Source organism: Musca domestica, unplaced genomic scaffold (genome assembly GCF_030504385.1).
Source record: "Musca domestica strain aabys unplaced genomic scaffold, Musca_domestica.polishedcontigs.V.1.1 8, whole genome shotgun sequence".
NCBI classification, from domain to species: domain Eukaryota; kingdom Metazoa; phylum Arthropoda; class Insecta; order Diptera; family Muscidae; genus Musca; species Musca domestica.
The window spans coordinates 13256233-13283794 of NW_026712409.1; the positions used below are offsets into that span (position 1 = coordinate 13256233).

A 27562-nucleotide genomic window follows, 5' to 3' on the forward strand; every position below is an offset into this window, starting at 1 on the left:
ACCTATAGCTCCCATATATATCTTCATCCGATTTTAGGTTTATTCTGCACCAAATGGCTAATATCAGTCCAAATGGTATGAATTTTGCTACATCTGACCGAATTCAGCCTACAAGCATGTGCTTCAAATTTAGTTCAGAAAATCGGTTCAGATATAGCTATAGCTCCCGTATATATCATCATCCGATTTTAGGTTTCTTGTGCACCAAATAGCTAATATCAGTCCAAATGGTGTGAATTTTGCTACATCCGACCGAATTCAGCCTACAAGCATGTGCTTCAAATTTGGTGAAAATCGGTTGAGATATAGCTATAGCTCCCATATATATATATCTTCATCCGATTTTAGGTTTATTCTGCACCAAATGGCTAATATCAGTCCAAATGGTATGAATTTTGCTACATCTGACAGAATTCGGCCCACAAGCATGTGCTTCAAATTTGGCGAAAATCGGTTCAGATATAGCTATAGCTCCCATATATATCTTCATCCGATTTTAGGTTTATTCTGCACCAAATGGCTAATATCAGTCCAAATGGTGTGAATTTTGCTACATCCGACCGAATTCAGCCTACAAGCATGTGCTTCAAATTTGGTGGAAATCGGTTGAGATATAGCTATAGCTCCCATATATATATGTTTCATCCGATTTGGTGTTTAAGTCCCTCACATTCGTAATATGCACTCCACGAAACTGATATTTTGCACCACATATCAGATACAGCCTAGCAATTCATGATTCAAATTTTATCAAGATCGGTTCCGATAGCTCCCATATATATCTTCATCCGATTTTATGTTTCTTGTGCTCCAAATGGCAAATATCAGTCCAAATGGAGTGAATTTTGGCACTTCAGACCGAATTTAGTATATAAATAAATACTTTAAGTTTGGTGCACAGCTCGAGAGAGAGATTGTTCGACATAGATAGGCAGACAGGCACATAGGTAGACAGTTTGTCTGCACAGTTGAAATACATGGAGTAAGACAAGAAATTGTTCAGTGTTAGACAAATACAGACAGACAGTCCGACAGACAGACAGACAAATACAAACTGGCGGTCAAGTGTAGTTGTGTGTAAAAGGAAATCCAAAAGACAAAAAAAAAATTTAACAATTATTTCGGGCAAATTGTTGCCGGGTATTATTTTATATATATATATATATATATATATATATATATATATATATATATATATATATATATATATATATATATATATATATATATATATATATATATATATATATATATATATATAAATAATACCCGGCAACAATTTGCCCGAAATAATTGTTAAAATTTTTTTTTTTGTCTTTTGGATTTCCTACATTTTGTCTTACTCCATGTATTTCAACTGTGCAGACAAACTGTCTACCTATGTGCCTGTCTGCCTATCTATGTCGAACAATCTCTCTCTCGAGCTGTAACAAATCATGATATTCCATTTCAAATCCCAACCACCACTTGAATATTTGATTATTTTAGTCTGTAGACGGTGTTGTCGCAAAAATTTATGTAAAATCAAATTTATACATTGTTTCGAATATGTTTTGTTTGTGGCAAATTGCGAAAACTGAAGGGGGCAAATATTTGTGAAGTGAATACTTGACTGGGTTGTTTCAAAAACTTCAATTGTTTGAAAATATTTTGAAATCATTTTTCAAGGATCAAAATCCAAGTTTTTATGGAATCTTTGAAATTATTTTTAGAGAATGTCAGAGTCTCAAATGTGGGCTTTTAGGAATATTTTTAAGGACTAAAAGTGAATATCCTAAGTGAATAGCCACAAATGTGGTCATTTAGAAGAAATTTTTGAAGAATATCTGAGAAAAAGGTGATTTTTAAAACAGTTTTTTTATAAGAATTTGGAAGGACTATCAGAGTCGCAACCGTGTTTTTTCCAAACGATAGCATTTTGGCAGAAAATTTTAGAAGACTTTTTAAGGACCAATAAGGATGTTTTTTTAAGGACAGCCTCTGGCATGATTTCTTAAAATATTTTTTTAAGAACCAATCGTGTTTTAATTGTGGATTTTTAAAAGAATATTTTTTTGAAGCCAAGCGCCTTATGACATTGTATTTTAAAGAATATTTTTTCAAGAATCAACCGAGGAAATTAGGTAGGATTATTTTTTAAACCATAATCAACGATGTTTTATTGTTTTTTGCCAATAGCAAGTCGGGCTGTAATGGACGATTTTTAAAGTTTATTTTTACAAGGACGCGTAGAGCTATAATGTTTTATTTTTCAAGGATAAGCAGAGCTACAATGAGCTACTGAATTGTTGTCGTAGATTTTTAAGAGCTATACTAGAGGATTTTTTGCAAGCTTCCATTAACGTCGGTGAAGTTGGAGAAATATTTTCAAGGACCAACCGGACCATAATCTCGAATTTCCAAAGAATATTTTTCAAGGAACATCAGGTCTATAATCGTGGATTTTTTTAATGATAATTATTCAAAGACCAGCAAAGATATAATAGTATTTCTTCAAGAACCAAGCGGTCCATTATACAGGATTTTTTAAGGTATTTTTTCAAGGACATGCTGAGCTATACATAAGGATTTTATAAAGATTAGTTTTTCAAGGAGCAACCAGATTATCGTCGTAGATTTTAAAGAGTTATAAAAGAGGATTTTTCCAAGATTTTGTTGAAGATACCACAAGTGTTGACCTTTATATTTTTTCGACACCTATATTAAAAAAATGTTTGAAAAAAATTTTTAATTTTTTTTAAGAACATGATATTTTTAAACTATTAGAGCCACAAACTAATTCTTTAAAATTAGCTTTAAAGTCCCTTAACAGTCATATGGCTTCAGAAGGTTATATATTATTTGATGTTGCAAAAAAGTCTGTCTCTCGAAATGAGTATCCAATTCAGTTTAAATTTGGCACTTCCAATATTTTTTTTTAAAAATTAGATCAATTTGAAGATGGATAATATTGGTCCATCCTTTAGCCTTCCCCTATAAATGTTAAAAAATGACAAAATCTTAAAAATGGAATGTCTTACAGAAAACGTTCAAACTTGAAATATCGTCACATTTTTATCAGGCCTTGGTTAGTTTACATTGGTGGCCCACCGCTTCTGGTACCTCCCATACAAAGGTTCAACATTTCGAAAAATCATAACTTTATTTTTTGTGAAATAAAAATTCGATTGGCTTTAAATTTCGCCCTTATAAAAAATTTCTACCCATACACCCCCTCTGGTACCTCCTCCACAAAAGTTCAAATTTTGAATAACCACAAGACGCGAAATTAGCATCTGACCACTTCCAAATTCGACACAATTCAATATTTCGATTAACATTAGATCAGCTGTGAAAATGGAATATAGTGGACCACTCCATCTGGTACCTTCCCCACAACGGGTCAAAATTTTGAACAAATATATCTCTTCGGTTCTTTTCAAACTCAGCATATCCCATGATTTCTGTTAACACAAGATCAGGTGTGAAGATGGAATATGTCGTACCAATCCTTCTGTGCCTCCCCTCAACGGCTCTATATTTTCGAAAAATTTTATGTCTCATGAAATGCGAAATAAGTCTTTAATTCTCTTCGAATTTCACACAACTCAATATTTCTACCAATAGAAGATCTGGTGTAAAGGTGGGATATATCGGCCCACTCCTTCTGATACCTCTCCACAAAGGCTCAAAAATTTTGAATAACCAAAATAATCATAAAATGCGAAATAAGCATCCGATTCCCTTCAAATGTCATATATAAAAAAAAAAAATTTGAATCCGGTATGAAGATGTTATATATCAGACCACCCCTTCTGGGTCTGAATTTTCAATATTTATGTATTTCAATAATATAATATTTCAAAATTGTTATATCTACATATTTATCTCAACCAGAGATCTGATATGAATTTGGAATTTAACGGTCCCTTCCTTCTGCCATCTCCCCACAACCGGTTATTTTTTTTTATTTTCTTTGGAATTCCACCTCTATTCATACAGCGTATATATTTTTTAGATCTGGTAAAAAGTATGTTTCTTTACGCTTTTAATATTATTCTCTACCCACACACTTTTCTATAAAATTTTTATACAATTAAAAAATATTCTAAAAATCCAAAATCCTCTAAAATGGAATGAATTTTGTGTTGAATATTATATTAAAACAAGTTAAAAAGCAGTAAGTTCGACCGAACTTTGAATACCCTCCACCATTTGGAACGAATTTGGAAAATTTCAAAAAATAATGTCCTTAAAAAATTCTGTTAAAATTTTAAAAATACCGAATATAGCCGTTATATTGGGGTCTATACGACGTGGACCTACATAGGCCTTGTTTGTCATAAGACATTACCATATTCAAATTCGAACTTGAAATAAACGGTGAATAATGTAGCTAAAATCATCAAAATATCGTATATAGGGAGGTACCGTTATATCGGAGCTGTGCGAAGACCTGGACCAGCATAGACAATTTTCTGTCACAGGCTATAGCATCCATTACGAACGTCAAATACGACATTTCAAAAAATTTCAGTTTGTATTGTACCTACCGAATGTTGGGAGGTGCTGATATATGGGGCCTGTACGAAGACCTGTACCTGCATAGACAATTTTCTGTCACAGACTGTAGTTTCCAGGACTACAGTCTGTGACAGAAAATTGTCTATGCGGGTACAAGTCTTCGTATAGGCCCCACATATCAGTACCTCCCAACATTCGGTAGGTACAATACAAACTGAAACTAAATACGTAATTTGAAACAATTCCGTTAAATAAAGACGCTAAAATCATCAAAATACAGAATATATGGAGGTACCGTTATATGGGGGCTATACGAAGACGTGGACCTACATGGCCCATTTACGAACTTAACCTGCCTACTGGAAAAATAAACACGTGTGCAAAATTTTAGCCTTCTATCTCAATTCGTTCGAAAGATAGCGTGATTACAACAGACAGACGGACAGACAGACAGACGGACAGACAGACAGACGGACAAACAGACATAGCTAAATCGACTTAGAATTTTACGCTGATCAAGAATATATATACTTTGTTGGGTCTGACATGAGTATTTCGAGGAGTTACAAACGGAATGACAAAGTTAATATACCCTCCATAGTATGGTGGAGGGTATAAAAACTAGTGTAAATTTATTGATCCAATTTCAAAATGAACACCTTCTATCTGACATCTTCTCCCGTAAATATTTTTCAAATCCAAATGACTTAATGTTAATCCCAGCTAATCTTGTTAGAGTAAACACAAATAAATCTCTCTCCCTCTCTGTCTCTGATATTTAGATATGGAAATGAAATTCGACACCAACGGTTTGATTTGATTACACTTCACTAATCCATATCAGGAATGCTGGATGGCCACCACCCGACTGATTGGCAAGCATTGGTTGTAGCCTTCATAAAATTGTTTTTGTTGTTATCGAAAACAAAAAATCTTGATAAATTAATTGAAATCAATTCGAATCACAAAAGATTTCAAATTTTCAGATTTCTACGATTACAAATTGTATTTGACACTTGGATGAGGATTAACGTGAGCGAACGTATTACACTCGTATTCAAATTAATCTTCATTAATGGGAAAAAAACAAACTGAAAAAAGAAGAAATTGCACAATTTGTTAGTTAAGTCAGTGTGCATGAAACCATAAATCAAGATCACAGCTAATACTGTTGAGATATGGGTGGACAGATGGATGGATGGGCGAAAGATGTGGTTTTTGGACGACAAAAAAAAACACTTTTATGATCGATCCATTTTTGTTACAGATTGTACAGTTTCATTGTGAGCAAAAAAATAGCTTGGAACGGTAATTTGCAATACACTCTTTAAATACGCCCACGATTTGGTGGATTCATTAGGTCTTAAGGTCAAATTGAAATTTTTTTTCAAAATTTGAGACCATCACTTGTCATTGAATGTCGTTGAAGAGGTAGGCAATTGAATTTTGAATTTTAAAATCGATGGCCTAATTACCCATTGGCCTTTTTAGGCCATTATTTTTTTTACTAGAGATACTTATATGTTAGGCCTTTGTTGGCATACTTGTTTATCCCTGTTAATATATTTGTATACCCTCCATAGTATGGAGGGTATATTAAGTTCATCATTTTGTTTGTAATTCATTGAAATAATAGTTTGAGACATAAAAAATATATATATATATATCAGAATATAACATATTCTTGATCAGCGTAAAATTCTAATACGATTTAGCCCTGTCCGCCCGTCCGTCCGTCTGTTGCAGTCACGCTGGAATCCAAACGAATAAATATAGGAAGCTAAAATTTTGCACAGATCAGTCTTTTGTCTGCAGGCAGTTCAAGTTCGTAGATGGGCTATATCGGTTCACGATGTCGTATAGCCCCCTTATAACGGTACCTCCGGATATTCGGAATTTTGATGATTGTACCCAAATTTTTCAATGAAATTGTCTAAAAATCCCCAAAAGGAATTTCATCGGAGTACTTTACCCCCTGGAAGAGTATTTTCTATATAGGTCCACGATATTGTATATCCCCCATATAACGGTTACCCTCCCTATATTCCTTTTTTTTGATGATTTTAGGTACATTTTTCAATGGAATTGTCTAAAAATCCCGGAAGAAAAGCGATATCGTTTAGCCCACATACAACGGTACCCCCCAATATTCAGTATTTTGATGATTTTAGCGACATTATTCACCGAAGTTGTTTCAAGTTTCGTATTTAAAATTCGTAATAGGTACTATAACCTATGCCAGAAAATTGTCTATGCAGGTCCAGGTCTTCGTATAGCTCCCATATAACGGTACCTCCCAATATTCGGTATTTTGTTTATTTAACCACATTATTCACCGGATTTATTTCAAATTTAGTATTTGAAGTTTGAAATGGATACTACAGCCTGTGACAGAAAATTGTCTATGCAGGTCCGGGTCTTCGTATAGCCCCCATATAACGGTACCTCCCAATACTCGGGATTTTGACGATTTTAGGTTCAATATTCACCGAAATTGTTGAAAAGTTCGTATTTGAAATTCCAAATAGGTACTACAGCCTGTGACAGAAAATTGTCTATTCAGCACCAGGTCTTCGTAAAGGTCCCCTATACCAGTACCCCCCTATATTCGGTATTTTGACGATTTTAGATACAATATTCACCGAAATTGTTTGAATTTTCGTATTCGAAGTTCTTAATAGCTACTACAGCCTATGACAGAAAATTGTCTATGCAGATGCAGGTCTTCGTATAGCCTCCATATAGCGGTACCTCCCAATATTCGGTATTTTGTTGATTTAACCACATTATTCACCGGAATTATTTCAAATTTAGTATTTGAAGTTTGAAATGGATACTACAGCCTGTGACAGAAAATTGTCTATGCAGGTCCGGGTCTTCGTATAGCCCCGATATAACGGCACCTCCCGATATTCGGTATTTTGATGATTTTAGGTAGAATATTCACCGAAATTGTTTGAAATTTCATATTTGAAGTTCCAGATAGGTACTACAGCCTGTGACAGAAAATTCTCTATGCGGGTCCAGGTCTTCGTATAGCCCACATACAACGGTACCTCCATATAATCGGTATTTTGATGATTTTAGCGACATTATTCACCGGAGATGTTTCAAATTTCGTATTTAGAGTTCGTAATGGGAACTACAGTCTACGACCGAAAATTGTCTATGCAGGTCCAGGTCTTAGTATGGGCCCATATACCAGTACCTCCCAATATTCAGTATTTTGACGATTTTAGGTGCAATATTCACCGAAATTGTTTAAAAGTTCGTATTTGAAATTCCAAATAGGTACTACAGCCTGTGACAGAAAATTGTCTATGCAGGTCCAATTCTTCGTATAAGCTCCATATATCAGAACCTCCCTAAATTCGGTATTTTGACGATTTTAGGTGCAATATTAACCGAAATTGTTTCAGATGTCGTATGTAGAGTTCGTAATGGGAACTGCAGTCTATGACAGAAAATTGTCTATGCAGGTCCAGGTCTTCCTATAGGCCCCATATATAAGTACCTCCCTAAATTCGGTATTTTTATGATTTTAGGTAGAATATTCACCGAAATTGTTTGAAATTTTATATTTGAAGTTCCTAATAAGTACTACAACCTTTGACAGAAAATTGTCCATACAGGTTTAGGTCTTCGTATAGCCTCCATATAACGTTACATCCCAATATTCGGTAAATTGACGATTATAGGTAAAAAATATTTTCCTGCACAGAAAGAGAAAGGCTAATTCAATTTTGCTTCAACTTTGCAAATCCTAGTATTTTTAACAGTGCGAGGTCAAATGCGAAAATGGACAATATCGATCCACTCCATCAAGTACCTCCCCCACAAAGGGTCAAAGTTTTGAATAACCAAAACGATTATATAATCCGAAACAAGCATTTGGTTCTCTCAGATTTCACACATCCAATTATTTCTACTAACACAAGATCTGATGTGAAGATGGAATGTATCGGTCCACTCCTTCTGGTACCTTCCCCACAAATGTTCAAATTAATACCCATTAAGATCATAAAATGCCAAATTAGCATCCAATTCCGTTCAGACTGGGTACATCTCAATATTGCCATCAACAAAAGATCTCTTATAAAGATGGTAGAGATCGGCCCATTCCTTTTGGTAACTCCCAAACAATGGGTCAATATTTCGAATAACCAAAACGATCATAAAATCCGAAATAACCATCCCGTTCTCTGGAAATTTAACACATGCCATTATTTTTACTAACACAAGATCTGTGGTATGTGTCTGCCAACCCCTTCTGGTACCTCACCTACTTACACTTTCCAATCCACTTCCCTTCATTCAATTCTTTTCAAATTCAGCCATCACTGCACATCATCATTTCTCCTAACCACATGCCAATATTTCAATACTCATTTGAATTCCTTCATTAATTCATAATCACATTATTGTGGTGAGTATTATGTTGCCACTTTTATCCGATTGTATGCGTGTGTGTGCCTGTGTGTATGTGTGATGTTTATTCATAACACATCATTAATCATTTCATCGTTAACAAATTAATTTATTAACAAATTAGCAATTTGTCAAACGTTAGACTACCTTAACCATGGAGCTAACTACAGCTGCAGCATAACCCCCAAAGCGATAACACAGATACGCACATTTCACAAACACACGCACACACACACACACATTGGCGAACTACACATGTTACCAATAATAGGAGTAATTGAGATTTTTTGCACAACATCAAGCCAAGACAAAAACCATTAATAGTCGTTGTTGTTGTAGTTGCTTTCAAACTATTTAGGTTAACACAATTTTATATAGAAAGGCAACAACAACAATGCCAACTAGTCACCCCAAAATAATTACCCACATCCAATTACAACACTTGACCATTACAAGGAATTGTGTTTTTTGGTGTTAAAGACATTGGACACGATGCCTGGACATGGGCATTTAGGTATTGGGAAATGGTGTGTGATCTTTTGAACAGGGTTGCCAGGAATATGGGAGAAGTGGTTATTCTATGTTTTCTACAAAAAGGACAATAATTGTGGATTAAAAACAATTCAAGGACCTCTAGAAGTTTCCAACAATCGCGTATTTTTATAAGCTTTTCAAGGTCCTTAAAGGTAGTAATGGAGGTTATTTATGAGATATTTTTACAAGATGTTTCCGAGTAGTAATCGAGTAGTATTTTTAAAAGACCTTTCAGAACATAACTTATGGAATTCTCACACAATTTTTTTAATAATTTCAGAAGAGTGCTAATCTTTTTTTTCAGAACAATTTTCAAGTCCTGTGTTTCCAAATAGTTATTCCTATTTTTTTTAAGAATATTTTTTGAAGGCCTTTCAGAACATAACTCATGAACATTTTTACAACATTTTTCAGGTAATTTCAGAAGGGTGCTCATCTTTTTTTCTGAGCAATTTTCAAGCCCTGCCAATGAAGCAATTGTGGATTTTTCCGGAATATACTTTTCAGGACAATTTAGAGCAGACATCATGCGTGTTTAAAACTAAAATTGAAAACTTTCAGAGCGGGGTTAAAGATGATTTTTTTAAGAATATTTTTCAAAGTAAATGTTTAAAATTATTGTTGAAAGATATCCATATTAAGGATCATACTTCTATTACAATTGTTTTTTTTCCAGGACTTTTAGACCAATAATCTTGGTCCTTTTCCGTATATTTACGGATATTTTGGGAATTGATATTTTAAACCCTTAGCCTCATTTGATACGGCCAAAACGTGGCTCATCGAAATAACGGTTTTAGACTCCAAGTCTCTTTGGACCAAATCGATTTCAGGACATTTGGAGTCGATCTAGCGATGTCCGTCCGTCCGTATGTCCGTCTGTCTGGCTGGTGCGTACGATAACTCTTGAAGGTAGTATCCAATTTGGCCCAAACTTGGTACATCGTAATATTATTTTCAAACTTATATCGAGTTCGGAAATGGGCAATATCCTTCTGGTACCTCCCCTACAAAAGTTCGAAATTTTCAAAAAAAAAAAAAAAAACAATAATAACTTACTGCACAGAAAGTAACAGGATAATCCGATTTTGCTCCAATCCAATGGGTAATATCGGTCCACTCCATCAAGTACCTCCCCCACAAAGGGTCAAATATAATTTGTAGTAAAAGTCCGATTGTCTTCAAAGTTCCCACATCATAATCATTTTATTAACCACAGGTCTGGTGTCACGATTGAATATATCGGTCCACTCCTTCTGGTACCTCCCTCACAAAATTTCGAAATTTTCAAAAAATATATTTTCTGCGCGAGAAGAGAAACAATAATCCAATTTTGCTCCAACTTTGCAAATCCTCATATTTGCGTCAGTGCTAGGTCGGGTGCGAAAATAGACAATATCCCCCACAAACATTTTGAATAATTATAACTCTTATAAAATGTGATGTAAGGGTTGGATTGTCGAATTTCACACCTCTCACTATTTATATTAAATCAAGATCTGGTAGAGATCGGATCATTCCTTCTGGTACCTCCCCCACAAAGGATCAAAGTTTTGAATAACCAAAATGATTATAAAATCCGAAATAAGCATCCATTCTCTTCATATTTCACACATCCCATTATTTCTACTAACACAAGATATGTTGTGAAGATGGGATATATTGGTCCACTCCTTTTGGTACCTCCCCCATAAAGGTTCAAAATTTTGAATACCCATTAAGTTCATAAATCGCGAAATTAGCATCCGATTGCATTCAGACTTGCCACGTCTTAATATTTTTATCGGCACAAGATCTGTTATAAATGTGATAGAGATCGGACCATTCCTTCTGGTTTCGCCCCACAAAAGGTCAAAATTTTGAATAACCAAAACGAGCATAATATCCAAAATAAGCATCCAGTTTTCCTCATATTTCGCACATCATATAATTTAAATAACACAAGATATGTTGTGTAGATGGGATGTATTGGTCCACTCCTTTTCGTACCTCCCCCACAAAGGGTCAACATTTTGAATATCCATAAAGCTCATAAAACGCCACTATTCCATCCGATTTCATTCAGACTTGCCACATCTTAATATTTCTATCAACACAAGATCTGTTATGAAGATGCTAGAGATCGGACCATTCCTTCTGGTACCGCCCCCACAAAGGGTCAAAATTTTGAATAACCAAAACTATCATAAACTTCGAAATAATCATCCGCTTCTCTTCAAATTTCGCCCATCCCATTATTTCTACAAACACTAGATTTAATGTGAAGATGGGATTTAAAGGCCTATTCCTTCTGGCACCTCCCCCACAAAGGATCAACATTTTGAATATCCATAAAGCTCATGCCACATCTTAATATTTCTATCAACACAAGATCTGTTATGAAGATGGTAGAAATCAGACATTTCCTTTTGGTACTTCCCCCACAAAGGGTCAAAATATTCAAAAACCAAAACTATTATAAAATTCGAAATAATCATCCGCTTCTCTTCAAATTTCGCTCATCCCATTATTTCTGCAAACACCTTTCCTTTCGGTACCTCCCCCACAAAGGGTTAAAATTTTGAATAACCAAAACTATTATAAAATTCGAAGCTCATAAAACGCGAAATTAACATCCGGTTCCATTCAGATTTGAATATTTCTATCAACACACGATCAGTTATAAAGATGGTAGAGATCGGACTATTTCTTTTGGCACCTCCCCCACATAGGATTCAAGATTTTGAAACTCTTCTGGAATCTCACCCACAAAGGCTCACAATTTTCAATAGTTTTATCATAACTTGCAAAACAAATCGGCGATTCTTTACATCTTGTTATATCTAAATATTTCCCTCAACCAGCAACCTTAAATAAAAATTGAATTTAGGACTTCGCATACCAATATTTTTACCTGTATTGGATGGAGTATGAAAATGGAATACTTCGAACCTCCAAGTATCTCCCGCACATTTTAGCATATTCTAAAAATTATCGCATATCTCATATAAAGTGAAAGAAGTAGCCAATATAGTCCAAACCTGGCACGTCGCAATATTTATATCATATTTATTTAGATCCGATACGAAATGGTCAATATTCGGTCATTCCTTTGGAACCTACTCCATAGAGGTTCAACAATTTGAATATGATTATTGACAGAAGTCAAAATATATTTAAATAATCGAGCATTGGCTGAGGGTATACATCTGTCGGTAAAACCGACGGATACTTTGTAACTTATATATTAAGATTTTCTCGCTCAATTCCTTTACACCTGGCAACTCTTCCTTTCACTCTTGCCCCATTTTTTTTGCGCTACAATAAAATCTCCATTACAAGAAAAAAATATACATACAGTGTTGCAATTACAACATGTGAAGTTGGTTGATGGCTTAATTGGACGGAGAGGCTTTATTGTTGGCCAATAAAAAAAAACAATGTAAAACTCATGATAACACGACGTGCCACCAACAAACTACAACAACAACAACCACAATATGTTGCAAAAAGAGGCTATACACTATTTTATTTAGAGTGGGCTTTGATCCAATAACCGTATTATTAATTACTCCAATAACAAGTGGTTAATGAAAGTGGCGTAGCCGTCCATGAGTCCATACACTATCTGCGCCGGATCGGTGCGGACCAAATGAAATCAATCAAATATTAATTAAATTGTATTGAAAACATGTGTGCGTACTCCTTGTCTATGTTGTCGAGAGGTAATTGTTTAATAATTTCATAAATATTGAACGATCATAAAACACAACAATATAATGTAAACACCTGGAAAAAATGTTGTAGATTTTGCAACTCCACTGCTAAATTACCCAAAATGATATGTCCGAAAAATGGTATTGGCCAAAAAGTGAATAAAACAAAACTTATTGCCAAATTTTTAAATACTATGCAGTGCAATTCACTGTTCCCCCCCTAGAGGCCAATTTTGAAGAGGAAACAAGCGATTTGTATGGAAATTATAAGTGAATTGTAATGCCAGTGAGAGATAATTATGAGATTTGTATTTGGCACAGTTTTTTTGAAGTGGCAAATGTTAATAACACTTCTTAAGAAAACCAAAAAATACTGGAAACTGCAACACATTAGTTACGTCATGAGAACATAATCTTAGAAAACGTAAGATTATGGCCAACAAGTCCTTTTGACTCCTGTTATGATTATTCAAACTGTTGACCCTCTCCATATTCATCTCAGGTTTCTGGTTGAGAGAAATATTTTGATGTAAGAAGTTGTAACGAATCGCTGACTTGTTTCGCAAGCTATGACAGACAAAGGTATTGAAAATTGTGTCCCTTTGTGGGTGAGGTACCAGAAGGGGTTTCGCAGATATATATCATCTTCACAACAGATTTTGTGTTAGGAAAAATGTTTGTGTGAGTGAAGCTTGAAGAGAGTTGGGCGTTTTTCAAAATCTTGAACCCTAAGTGAGGGGTACCGCAAGAAATGGTCCGATCTCTATCATATTTGCAACAGATCTTGTGCTAATGGATATATTGATATGTATCAAGTTTGAAAGGAATCGGATATTAATTTCGAATTTTATGATCTTCATGGATATTCACAATGTTCACACTTTGTGGGGGAGGTACCAGAAGGAGTGCACCGATATATCCCATCTTCACAGCAGATCTTGTGTTAGTGAAAATATTGGGATGTGTGAAATTTGAAGAGAACCGAATGCTTATTTCGGATTTTATGCTAGTTTTGGTTATTCAAAATTTGGACCCTTTGTGAGGGAGGTACCAGAAGGAATGGTCCGAACTCTGCTGTCTTTATAACACATCTTGTGTTGATAGAAATATTGAGATGTGCCATGTCTGAATGGATTCGGATTGTAATATCGCGCTCTATGAGTTTCATAGTTGTTCAAAACGTTGACCTTTGTGGGGGAGATACCAGAGGGAGTGGACCGATATATTCCATCTTCACGCCAGATCTTGGATTAATAGAAATTTTGTGATGTGTGAAATTTGAAGATAATCGGACTCTTACATTATATTTTATAAGAGTTATAGTTATTCAAATTTTTGACCCTTTGTGGGGGAGGTACTTGTTGGAGTGGACCGATATTTTCCATTCTCGCACCTGACCTAGCATTAATGCAATTATTAGGATTTGCAAAAAATATTTTTTTTTAAATGTCGACCTTTTGTGGGGAAGCTACTAGAAATGGTAGAGCGATATTGCCCATCTCTGAACTCTATCTTAGTTTGATAATAATATTACGATGCATCAAGTTTGGACCAAATCGCAGACTCCCGTCGAGAGTTATGGTGCGTACCAGTCCACAAAAAATATTCGTTAAAAATCCACGATTGGTGGTCTTTGAGTCCTTGAAAAATATTCGTTAAGAAATCCACGATTAGTGGTCTTTGAAATTTGTTTCTTAAAAAATCCAAGATTGGTGGTCTTTGAGTCCTTGAAAAAAAAATTCTTTAAAAAATCCACAATTAGTGGTCTTTGAGTCCTTGAAAATATTCTCTAAAAAGCTACAATAAGTGCCCCATAAGTCCTTGAAAAATATTCTTCTAAAGATCCACGATTAGTTCTCCATAAGTCCTTAAAAAATGTGTTTTAAAAAATCCACAATTAGTGCTCTGAAGGTACTTGAAAATACTTCTTGAAAAATATCCTTTAAAAAATCTGCGGTTAGTGCTCCATAAGTATTTGAAAAATATTCCTTAAGAATTCACGATTAATGGTCCTTTAGTCCACATAAAATATTCTTTGTGAAATCCACAATTAATGGTCCTTTAGTCCTTGAAAAATATTCTGTAAAAAATCCACGATTAATGGTCCTTTAGTCTTAAAAAAATATTCTGTAAGAAATCCACGATTTATGGGCCTTTAGTCCTTGAAAAATATTCCTTGTGAAATCCACGATTAATGGTCCTTTAGTCCTTGAAAAATATTCTTTAAAAAATCCACGATTAGTGCTCTGTAGGTTCTTAAATATATTCTTTAAAAAATCCACGATTAGTGCTCTGTAGGTTCTTAAATATATTCTTTAAGAAATCCTCGAATATGATCCTTTAGTCCTTGAACAATATTCTTTAAGAAATCCACGATAAATTATCCTTTTGTTATTAAAAAATATTTTTTTAAAGAATCCACAATTAGTGCGCTGTAGGTCCTTGAAAAATATTCTTTAAAAATCCACGATTAGTGCTCTGTAGGTCCTTGAAAATATTTTTTAAAAAATCCACGATTAGTACTCCATAAGTCCTTGAAAATTTCATTTAAAAAATCCATGATTAGTGCTCCATAAGTCCTTGAAAAATATTTAAAAAAAAATCCACGATTAGTGCTCTGTAGGTCGTTGAAAATGTTCTTTAAAAAAACCCCGCTTAGTGCTATGTAGGTCCTTGAAAAATATCTTTTTTAAAAAATCCACGATTAATGATCTTTATGTCCTTGAAAATATTTCTTAAAAAAATCGGCGATTTGTGCTCTGTAGGTCCTTGAAAAATATTATTTAAAAAATCTACAATTAGAGATCCATAAGTACTTGAAAAATATTCTTTAAAAACTCAACAATTAGTGATTCTTTAGTCCTTGAAAAATATTCTTAAAATAATCCATGATTATTGGTCTATTAGAGAACTAGTCGTCTATGGTCCATTATCGTTTAAAAATAGTCGATTAACTGCCTTTTAGTCCTTCAAAAATTTTCTTTAAGAAATCTACGATTATTGTTCCTTTAGTCCTTCAAAAATATTATTTGAGAAAACTACGATTATTGCTCTGTTGGTCCTTGAAAAATATTCATTTAGGATTCCACGATGTGTGCCCTGCTGATCTTTAAAAATCCACGATTATTGTTCTATTAATCCTTAAAAAATCGGTCCCATACTCTCAGGCGTTGAATAAAAACGACAAGTTCATAGTGGCGTATGACTAACAACAATACTCATACGCAACATATTACCTTTGATATTTTATGATTTTTTTATTTCCTTCAATTTCTTCATGGTCCTTAATTTCCTATGGGGACTTGGACTCTATTTCTGAAATTTATTTTACCCTCACTAATTTCCCTTTCCTCCCTCCTTCATTTCAGAGAACAACAATTACTCAACATTTTCGAAGTAATCATAAACACATTGGAGGGTAAATTAAAACGAATCGATAATCTGGACAAATCCGTGGAGCATATGATGAGACGCATGGAGATATTGGATAATCGTGTTTCAGATAATTTAATTAAAACCGATTCTGTCATATCGAAACTACGATCCTTGGATGTTAAAATATCCAATGACATTATCGATTCCGCCACAGCAGCTGCTTTGAATTCCGAAACAACTCGACGATCGGGAACCTCCAGCAATGGTCGTTCTGCACGCACTTCTACCGCCTCGTCAACCATTCAGTTGGACAGTCGCCTGGTCTTGTTGGATCAAAAGGTCAGTGACATTGATTCCAAATTGGAGGGTTTGAAAAATCAAATTGACAACAATCTTCTGCAAGTGGATGAATTCAATGCAGAGGCCAGTGAAAAGAAACCGATCAGCATGAATGTCATTGAAATAACCAAGGCCATGAATGCTGAGGTTATGTCTCATGTTTCCAGCGAGCTAAGCGAGTTGAGAGATACCACCGATAATATTGATAAGAAGTTGCAATTTCACATCAACATTGTGTCGGAAAATGTGGGACGTATGCTGCGTATGGTGGGTGACATCCACGAGGCAGTGGTGGATCATCATGCGGACTATAACAATGTTAATGCCACCACCACAGCCATGCCTTTGATTAAGTCCAGTAAAATTGATGCCTTGGTTAAGAAAATCAGTCCCATGGTATCGGTATCGGAAAAAATGGATGAAGTATGGGATGTTGTGGTAGGCACGAAGTCGTCGGTGGATCATTTACTACCCAAATCGGATGCTCTTCTGACCCAAACCCAACGCCAGGAAAGGGCTATTGGTGAAATTCATCAGGATTTGAAAACGAAAACTAATTTGATTATCAATAACTTGGATATGGTGGAGAAACGTCTGAAGAAACAGGAAGATGATGTTCAGTTGCTGGCCCAGCGACCCGTCCCAGCTGAATTGTTAATGGATCCTACAATTGATCGTTTGGTGGAATATGATCCAAATAGGTGGGTTTAATTTCAGCAGAAAATTTTAATATTAGGTTATGGTTAGAAAAAAAAATGGAACTTTTTATGAGAGCCCAAGAAATCTACAAAAAGAGGAAAGTTTGAGCACAAAGATTTAAAAGCTTATATAAAAATACCAAAATTTATCCTATGAAAGCACTTGTAGCACTTCCATTGACAGCTATTCATTGAACTCTAGCAGAATCTCTGAAAAACCTTCTACAAAGATCCTTAAAATCTCATTGTGAAAAGCTCTCAAAGCTCGCCGACTAAAAATCCTAAAAAGCTTCTATAATAAGCTCTTGAAGCCTGCTTTAAATTAGACCTTTTTTGAAAAGTTTTGAAGGTATTTTTCAAATGCCTATAGATTGTTTAGATACCCATTAAGGTCTTCGGAAGCTGTTAAGAACCTTCTACACTGAACCATAAAATCCCATTGTTAAAAGCTCTCAAGGATAAGCTTTTGACGTCTAATAAGCCATGCCCCTAAATGTACTTTAAAAGGGCTTTAAGAATAAGGTATTACAAAGCTTCTCATAAAAAGCCTTACATGAATTCTAAAAAAGCTCAGTTGATTACTTTTCATAGGAGGTCTTTAAGGGCTTCTCGTAGTAGTAGGCCTTTAAGAAGTCCTTAAAGTCCTCCTATGAAAAGCAATAAAATGAGCTTATTTGGGAATTCAATTGAGCTTTTTGTGGGAAGCTTTAAATGCCTTCTTCTTAAAGCCCTATTAAAGTCTTCCCTTTAAGGTGATCTCACGTAAGCCCTTAATGGATTTTTTCAAAAGACCTTCCAGAAATACCTTCTTTTGCTCAAACTTTTCTTTTTCCCAAAAAAAAAAAAATAAAATTCTATCCCTACACAAACTCTCTTCCCCCTATACTTTTTTGGGGTAACTATTGGTCGAACCCTATCTAATTCCCTTTATCAATATCGAAACACACCCCCAAAAGACTTGATATAAATATATTTATCCAACAACCTATATCCTATATCGTAGATACTCCGTCATAGATGATTATACCGTACAGAGTAGTAGTTCCACAACAACAACAACAGCTCAAACAACACCCTCAACAGCTTCACTGGGAGCAACAACACCCACACCAACCTCAACACATTCTTCTTCCTCTTCATCATCCTCTTCCTCCTCCTCGTCTTCTTCTTCTTTCTCCTCCTCTTCTTCTTCGTCCATAAACACCACACCCACAGTAGTGTTGGCTTCTTCCTATCAATCTTCTGGTACATTTGCTTCTACCACTCCAATACCCACAACAAATGCAGCAGGTGTTAATTTTAATCAAACTACTTCCTCATCATCATCGTCCTCTTCTTCGTCGTCTACATCGTCAACAACAACAAGCAGTACTTCATCATCTTCGTCGACCGCATCGCAAATGTCTTCGTCCTCGTCGAAACCTCTGTCGCGTAAAGGTGGCATCATATTCCCCAGTGTCAAGAACAAGCCTTCGGTGGTGAATAACACCTTTACCACGGATATACTGACCATCAAGGATGTTAAGGTGAGTTGGAAATCAAATGTTGTAAAGTTTTTCGTTAAAAATAAGCTTTTTAAGGTATTCTATGGATAGCTCCCAAAGCGCTTTTATTAGAAGCTTTTGAAGGCAAACCACATTAAGAAAAGCTTAAAAGAAACCCTTCAAGGTCTTCTGAAAGAAGTCCTTCAAATTTTTCTAAAAAAGGTCCTTCGAGGTATTCTAACAAAAACCTTCCAAGGTCTTCCAACAGAAACCCTTCAAAGTCTTCAATACGAAGCTCTTTGGGGCCTTTTATGCGAAGTTCTTTGGGCCTTCAATACGAAAAACTTAGTATTGAGTTACTTTTAAGTGAGAAAATCGTTGGTAGTTCCTAAAAGTATGCTAAAAATTTTCAAATACAAAATATGAAGAAGTCGAAGAAGCCCTTCAAAGACTTCCAAACGAGTTGCTTTAAAATTTTTCTAAAAGAAGCCTTTCTTCTAAAAGAAGCCTGTCTTCTAAAAAAAGCCTTCCAATTTCTTCTAAAAAAAGCCCTTAAAGGCCTTCTACGAAGTCCTTAATGGCCTTCTATACGAAGTCCTTAATGGCCTTCTATATGAAGTCCTTAATGGCCTTCTATACGAAGCCCGCCCTTTTAAGACCTTCTCTACGAAGCCAGCTCTTTAAGGCCTTCTCTACGAAGCCAGCCCTTTAAGGCCTTCTCTACGAAGCCAGCCCTTTTAAGGCCTTCTATACGAAGCCAGCCCTTTTAAGGCCTTCTATACGAAGCCAGCCCTTTAAGGCCTTCTCTACGAAGCCAGCCCTTTAAGGCCTTCTCTACGAAGCCAGCCCTTTAAGGCCTTCTCTACGAAGCCAGCCCTTTAAGGCCTTCTTTACGAAGCCAGCCCTTTAAGGCCTTCTCTACGAAGCCAGCCCTTTTAAGGCCTTCTTTACGAAGCCAGCCCTTTTAAGGCCTTCTATACGAAGCCAGCCCTTTAAGGCCTTCTCTACGAAGCCAGCCCTTTAAGGCCTTCTCTACGAAGCCAGACCTTTAAGGCCTTCTCTACGAAGCCAGCCCTTTAAGGCCTTCTCTACGAAGCCAGCCCTTTTAAGGCCTTCTATACGAAGCCAGCCCTTTTAAGGCCTTCTATACGAAGCCTGCCCTTTAGGGCCTTCTATACGAAGCCAGCCCTTTCTAAGGCCTTCTATACGAAGCCAGCCCTTTTAAGGCCTTCTATACGAAGCCAGCCCTTTCTAAGGCCTTCTATACGAAGGCCGCCCCTTTAAGGCCTTCTATACGAAGGCCGCCCCTTTAAGGCCTTCTATACGAAGGCCGCCCCTTTAAGGCCTTCTATACGAAGGCCGCCCCTTTAAGGCCTTCTATACGAAGGCCGCCCCTTTAAGGCCTTCTATACGAAGGCCGCCCCTTTAAGGCCTTTTATACGAAGGCCGCCCCTTTAAGGCCTTCTATACGAAGGCCGCCCCTTTAAGGCCTTCTATACGAAGGCCGCCCCTTTAAGGCCTTCTATACGAAGGCCGCCCCTTTAAGGCCTTTTATACGAAGGCCGCCCCTTTAAGGCCTTCTATACGAAGGCCGCCCCTTTAAGGCCTTCTATACGAAGGCCGCCCCTTTAAGGCATTCTATACGAAGGCCGCCCCTTTAAGGCATTCTATACGAAGGCCGCCCCTTTAAGGCCTTCTATACGAAGGCCGCCCCTTTAAGGCCTTCTATACGAAGGCCGCCCCTTTAAGGCCTTCTATACGAAGCCAGCCCTTTGAGGTCTTCTATACGAAGCCAGCCCCTTGAGGTCTTCTATACGAAGCCAGCCCTTTGAGGTCTTCTATACGAAGCCAGCCCTTTGAGGTCTTCTATACGAAGCCAGCCCTCTGAGGCCTTCTATACGAAGCCCGCCCCTTTAAGGCCTTCTATACGAAGCCTGCCCCTTTAAGGCCTTCTATACGAAGCCTGCCCCTTTAAGGCCTTCTATACGAAGCCCGCCCCTTTAAGGCCTTCTATACGAAGCCAGCCCTCTTAAGGCCTTCTATACGAAGCCAGCCGTTGAAGGCCTTCTATACGAAGTCAGCCCTTTAAGGCCTTCTATACGAAGCCAGCCCTTTAAGGCCTTCTATACGAAGCCAGCCCTTTTAAGGCCTTCTATGCGAAGCCAGCCCTTTAAGGCCTTCTATGCGAAGCCAGCCCTTTGAGGCCTTCTATACGAAGCCAGCCGTTGAAGGCCTTCTATACGAACCCATTTGCAGTCTCCTATAAGAAGTTCTTGGAGGCCTTCTTTGGGAAGCCATTTAAGACCTCCTAAATTCTAAACGAAAGCCTAAATACCTTCTACAGGAAGTCCTTAAGACCTTTTATGGGAAACCTTTGACACCGTCTATAGGAAGCACTTAGGCCAATAGAAAGTCCTTTAAGCCTATAGAAAGTTCTTTAAGGCATTTGAGAGAAACATTAAGGCCCACTAAGAAGGGGTGTATGAGTATTTATGCTAACATATAATTAATTGTTGAAAGCTCCTTAAAGTATGCCATAAAAATTCTAAATATAAATTATGAAAAAGTCACTTGAAGAAGTCCTTACGATCTTGTATTGCAAGCCCTTAAGGTTTTAAATAGGCAGTCATTTTAGGAGCCTTTCAAAATGTTGTATAAAAAGCTCTTAAGGCATTCTCCAAGAAGTCCTTCAATTTTTTTTAAGGAGATTGTAGGCTCTTTTATAGAAAAATCATCCTATTTCGCCCTTTTCATACCCCATTTATTAATCTTTTATTTATCCTCCATAGGGTTTCTCTTGCGTTGATTTATTAAACGCCGGCATGAAACAATCCGGGGTCTTCTATTTGCAAATACGCGGTACCACCTATTGGTTTTTGAAGGTATTCTGTGAACAGGAGGTGGCCGATGGCGGTTGGACGGTAAGTTGTCAAAATACTTAATTTATTTTTTCATACTTAAACCAGTTCCCCCTTTAGGTTATACAAAGACGTGATGATTTCGGTGAGCCACGTGAGAATTTCAATCGTGATTGGGCGGATTATAAGAACGGTTTTGGCGACCCAGCCAAGGAATTTTGGTTGGGCAACGAAAACATCTATATGCTAACGAACAATGAAGATTATACGTTGAGAGTGGAGTTGGAGGATTTTGAAGGCAACAAGAGGTCAGTGTAGAGAATCAAAATTTTCTAAAAATGGCTTAAAATTATAAAATTTTGTTTACAGATATGCCCAATATGCCCACTTTAAAATCCATTCGGAGGCCGACTATTATAAACTGGAAATTGATGGCTATGAGGGTAATGCTGGCGATTCGCTGAATGATCCCTGGTATGGTTCGAACAACAGTCCATTCTCCACGTACAATCGTGACAACGATAGATCTTCGTTGAACTGCGCCAGCATGCTCAAGGTAGGTTGCATTTGAAAGAGAATCAAGGTTTATTTATTTATTCTTGTTTCCAGGGTGGTTGGTGGTGGAAGTCATGCGGCCGAGGTCTTAATGGATTGTATTTACATGATCCCCAAGATTTAACTGCCCGCCAGGGCATTGTTTGGTTCCGCTGGCGTGGATGGGATTATACCCTTAAGAAGGCCACAATGATGATTAAGCCGCGTGGACCCCAACCCATGGGTTCGAATTCAGCATCATCGTCTTCGGCGGGATCGGCGTAAAATGCCGTAAACCCCTTACTACTACGACTACAAACTATTTTTTTTTTTAACAAAAAGCGAGAAAGTGGAAAATTGAACACTTTTTTTATAATTTGTAAAAAGGCACAAATCATCATGAAATCATCATCTCTGTTTTTTGAAAAACAAAAATTATTATTTATAAAAAAAACAAATCACCAATTTCGAAACATAATTCCATTTTATCCAAATGAGAAAGGAATTGAAATTCCAAAATTAGATTTTGGAATTTCCATAATTATATTTCATTTTCAAAGGCTGGAGATTACACATGATTGTAGAGTCAAATGTAAAGTGAATTTTTCCACAGTTATCTCTAGCATTAAAAATATACGCTCCCCAGAATTTTTAATCCAAAAAGAAACGCTCTATTAAATATAAATTAATATAAATATACTAAACGTATGGAATTAATGAAATACAAGTGTGTTTATAATAATTTATAGTATATGTTGTGTGGCGTTACTTTTAAGTTTAATTTTTTTTTTAAGAGCTCCTTAAATTATGCTATAAAAATTGAAATATATAATATGAAAAAGTCACTTTACATATGCCTCTAGCATAATGTGTAATGTAGCCTTAGCTTCGTTGAAATATTTCATGAACATTTTTTGAGGTTAGGGGTAAGAAAGGAAATTCCTTTTTCTTTCCCATAATCTCAAAGAAAGATCCTTGCAATCTTTCTTCGAAAAACTTAACACTTTTCCCCTTCCAAAAAAAAAATTACAAACATAAATACTCAAAGAGTTTTATACCAATCACCCAAACCACACAAAAACAACAACAACCAACCAACAAAAGTTTCTTGTTTCATAGCGAATTATTTTTATATGTTTTTTTATTATTTTGTTTTATTTTATTTCAGTTATTATTTTATGTTTCATGTTCATTTTTTATTTTCATAAATTTTAATTTGTTATGTTTTAAAGTTTATTAACTTATTATATCATTTCTTTATACATATCCATACACATGCACACTTACATATATATCTATTTGCCAACCATTTACATTTTGATCAAAGTTTCAGCAATATTTATATAGCATTGCAATCCAGAGCTTTTCAAAAAAATAAGGGTCTTTTTCCATATGGCGATACGGAAAACACAATTTCAAATATATTTTTCAAATTTCGGAATTATAAAAAAAAGAAGAACAAAAATTTTAAAAAACTCATTTGGAATTGTGTTTATCTTTCATAACCCCATTTGTCATACTGAAAGAGGTCCCAAGAATTGTGGCGGAAGTATGTAACATTTTTGCAAAAACAAAAAGAAAGAATGATGTAAACGATCCACTTCTAAATATTTGAAAAAAGATTTTTGCCGACAAAACTTATACCAATGGGAGCCTCTTTTAAAAGGCAGTTATTATTTTTCAACAATGATAATCTTTAATAGCATTCGAAAAACACTCTCCATTAATTTAATTAAAAATTGTTGGCAATACCCATGGTACAATAAAAAGGTAAGATAGGGCTTCCAGCTGATTATAATTTTGTTTTTCTAAGTGTGCCCGACTTTTGCCAGTTTTGTGCATGTATTTGTGGTTTTGAAAAATAAAAAACTAAAATATTTTTATAATCAATGATTGGAAGAAACTTAAATTGGAATTGGTATTTCTGTAGTTTTACAAAGCTTTTCCACCTCTTTGTTGTACCATGTTAATACCCTACCAGCTCTTTTCTTTCAAATTGTTCAAATGAGACTTAAATTCCCTTAAGTCTTCTTCGCAAATGGACTTCCATCAACAAAACCTATTAAGGATATTTCAAAACAAAACTATTCTAGTAGTCTTATAGATGGTGTCATTATGCAGATTTTCATTTGATACGGCCAAAACATGACTCATCGAAATAACGCTTTTAGACCCTAGGTCTCTTTGGGCCAAATCCGTTTCAGAACATTTGGAGTCGATCTGGCGATGTTCATCCGTCCGCCTGTCTGGCTGACTGGTGCGCACGATATCTCTCGAAGCGGGTATCAGATTTTATCCAAACTTGGTACATCATAATATTATTATCAAGCTTATATCGAGTTCGGAGATGGGCAATATCGGTCCACTCCTTCTGGTAACTTCCCTACAAAATATCAACATTTTCAAAGAAAATAATTTACTGAAAAAGAGAAAGGATAATCCGATTTTGCTCCAACTTTGCAAATCCTAATATTTGCAACAGTGCTACGCCAGGGGCAAAAATCGACAATATCGAACCACTCCATCAAGTACCTCCCTCACAAAGAGTCAAAATTTTGAAAAATTTTATCTCACGTAACATCCGAAACAAGTCAACGATTCTTTTCATACTTAGTGTTTCTATATATTTCTATAAACCAGAGGTCTAATGAGAACCTGGAGGTACCCTCTGGTACCTTCTGGTTTTCATAAAAATAAAAACTGCACAGAAATAGAGAAAGGATAATCCGATTTTGCTCCAATTTTGCAAATCCTAATATTTGCATCAGTGCTAGGACAGGTGCGAGAATGGACATTATCGGTTCAAACCATCAAGTAGCTTCCTGACCAAGTGTCAACATTTTTAATAATTATAACTCTTATAAAATGAGATATAATTGTCCAATTCTCTTCAATTTCCACATATCACAATATTTTTATTAATCCAAGGTTTGGTGTAAAGATGGAATATATCGGTCCACTCATTCTGGTTTCTCCCCCACAAAGGGTCAAAATTGTGAATATCAATGAAGCTCATAAAACGCGAAATCGATATCCGATTCCATTTAGACTTGGCACATCTCAATATTTTCATCAACACAAGATCTGTTATAAAAATGGTACAGATCGGATCATTTCTTCTGTTACGTCCCCCACAATGGGTCAAAATTTTGAATAGCCAAAACTATCATAAAATCCAATATAAGCATCCAGTTCTCTTCAAATTTCACTCATCCGATTATTTCTACTAATCCAATATCTGCTGTAAAGATTTATCGGTCCCCTCCTTCTCGTACCTCCGCCACAAAGGGTCAAAATAGAAGATAGAATATATCGGTCCACTCTTCTGGTACCTTTCCCACAAAGAGTCGAAATTTTGAATACCCACGAGGTTCATAAAACGCGAAATTAATATCCGATTCTATTCAGACTTGGTACATCTCAATATTTCCATCAACTCTAGATCTGTCATAAAAAAGGTAGAGATCGTACCATTTCTTCTGGTCATAGCCCACAAAGAGTCAAAATTTTGAATTAGCAAAATTATCATAAAATCCGAAATAATCATTCGGTTGTCTTGAAATTTCACACATGCTATTATTTTCTTCTGATACCTCACCCACAAAGGGTCACAATTTACAATACTTTGCCAAATTTTACAGATCTGATACGAAATGGACAAAATTGGCCCATTCCTTTGGAACCTACTCCATAGAGGGTCATCAATTTAAATAATCATAACAAAAATCAAAATATATTTAAATAATCAAACATTGACTAAATGGTATACGTTTGTCGGCTAAACCGACTGATATTTTCTGTCCTTTTTTTGTGAAAATTCATTTTATTTAGAAGTTTATCTTTCCGTCTTTCAAAAAAATTCCAAAGTGTTCACATACCCCGTACCCACAGAAATTTAAAACACACGTACAGAACAACCATTACTCGTTACACATACATAAATTATTTGTAAAAAAAAAATATCGCATTAATTGTTAATTCATTTCAAAATTTCATGTAATTATATTCCACTATTTTATTATTTGTATGCACTTTATTCCCCCGGAAAAAATATTCCCCGCTCATCATTACTCCGTCAATTCTAATGTAAATATGTTTTTTCTTCGCTTTTATTTTTTTGTTATTTACTATTATTTTATAATTGGAAATAAATCACATGTAGTATTGCAACAACAACAAGTATACACATAAAAAATATAAACATTTTTTATTCATATATACTACGAAACTGTTGTCGTCCACATTGATTTTTGTACTATATTTTACAATATGTATTTGTTCAACAACATTCACCGCGATATATTCATCCATCCATCCATTCAATCAATCATCTGCATGTCAGTAAAACAAAAAGAACAACAATAACAAAAGAAAACATAATTAGTAGTAAAATTGTTTGTATAAACCCAACAACAATAATCACAATTTGTAAAACAAATTAGTATTCTTAAGAGATTCTTTGTAGTTAAAAACAACAACAGGAGGTTAATTAAAAAACAACAACAAATAAAAATAAAGGAAAAATACAAAAAAAATTGGTTTAAATTGTTTTTATTTTATGTTAAAATCTATATGCGAATTGGTAGTACGGTCCATAAAGAGGAAAAATAGCCTATTTTAAAATGCTCATAACTCCTTAAATATTGACATTTCGGGCTTTTTGGCATCATTTTGATGGCAGATATTTAAAGAGGAAAAATGGCCTATTTTAAAATCCTCATAACTCCCTAAATATTGACATTTCGGGCTTTTAGCATCATTTTGATTGCAGATATTTAAAGAGGAAAAATGGCCTATTTTAAAATGCTCACAACTCCTTAAATATTGACATTTCGGGCTTTTTAGCATCATTTTGATTACAGATATTTAAAGAGGAAAAAATAGCCTATTTTAAAATGCTCATAACTTCTTAAATATTGACATTTCGGGCTTTTAAGCATCATTTTAATTGCAGATATTTAAAGAGGAAAAATAGCCTATTTTAAAATGGTCATAACTCCTTAAATATTGACATTTCGGGCTTTTTAGCATCATTTTGATTGCAGATATTTAGAGAGGAAAAATAGCATATTTTAAAATGCTCATAACTCCTTAAATATTGACATTTCGGGATT

The 27562-nt window shown here is 35.4% G+C and overlaps 1 protein-coding gene across 1 annotated transcript in view; it reads left to right on the top strand.

Moving 5' to 3' along the window:
- The window catches only part of LOC101888209 (fibrinogen alpha chain), a 290556-nt gene extending 267534 nt beyond the window's left edge, over nt 1–23022 (top strand). Inside the window, exons 2-7 of the mRNA XM_011296201.3 lie at nt 16529–17575; nt 18576–19098; nt 21846–21977; nt 22035–22222; nt 22284–22470; nt 22524–23022. Coding sequence (XP_011294503.2) covers nt 16529–17575; nt 18576–19098; nt 21846–21977; nt 22035–22222; nt 22284–22470; nt 22524–22733 — 2287 coding nt within the window. The 3' untranslated portion in view covers nt 22734–23022. The remainder of the gene's footprint in view (nt 1–16528; nt 17576–18575; nt 19099–21845; nt 21978–22034; nt 22223–22283; nt 22471–22523) is intronic.
- The last annotated feature ends 4540 nt before the right edge of the window (nt 23023–27562 follow it).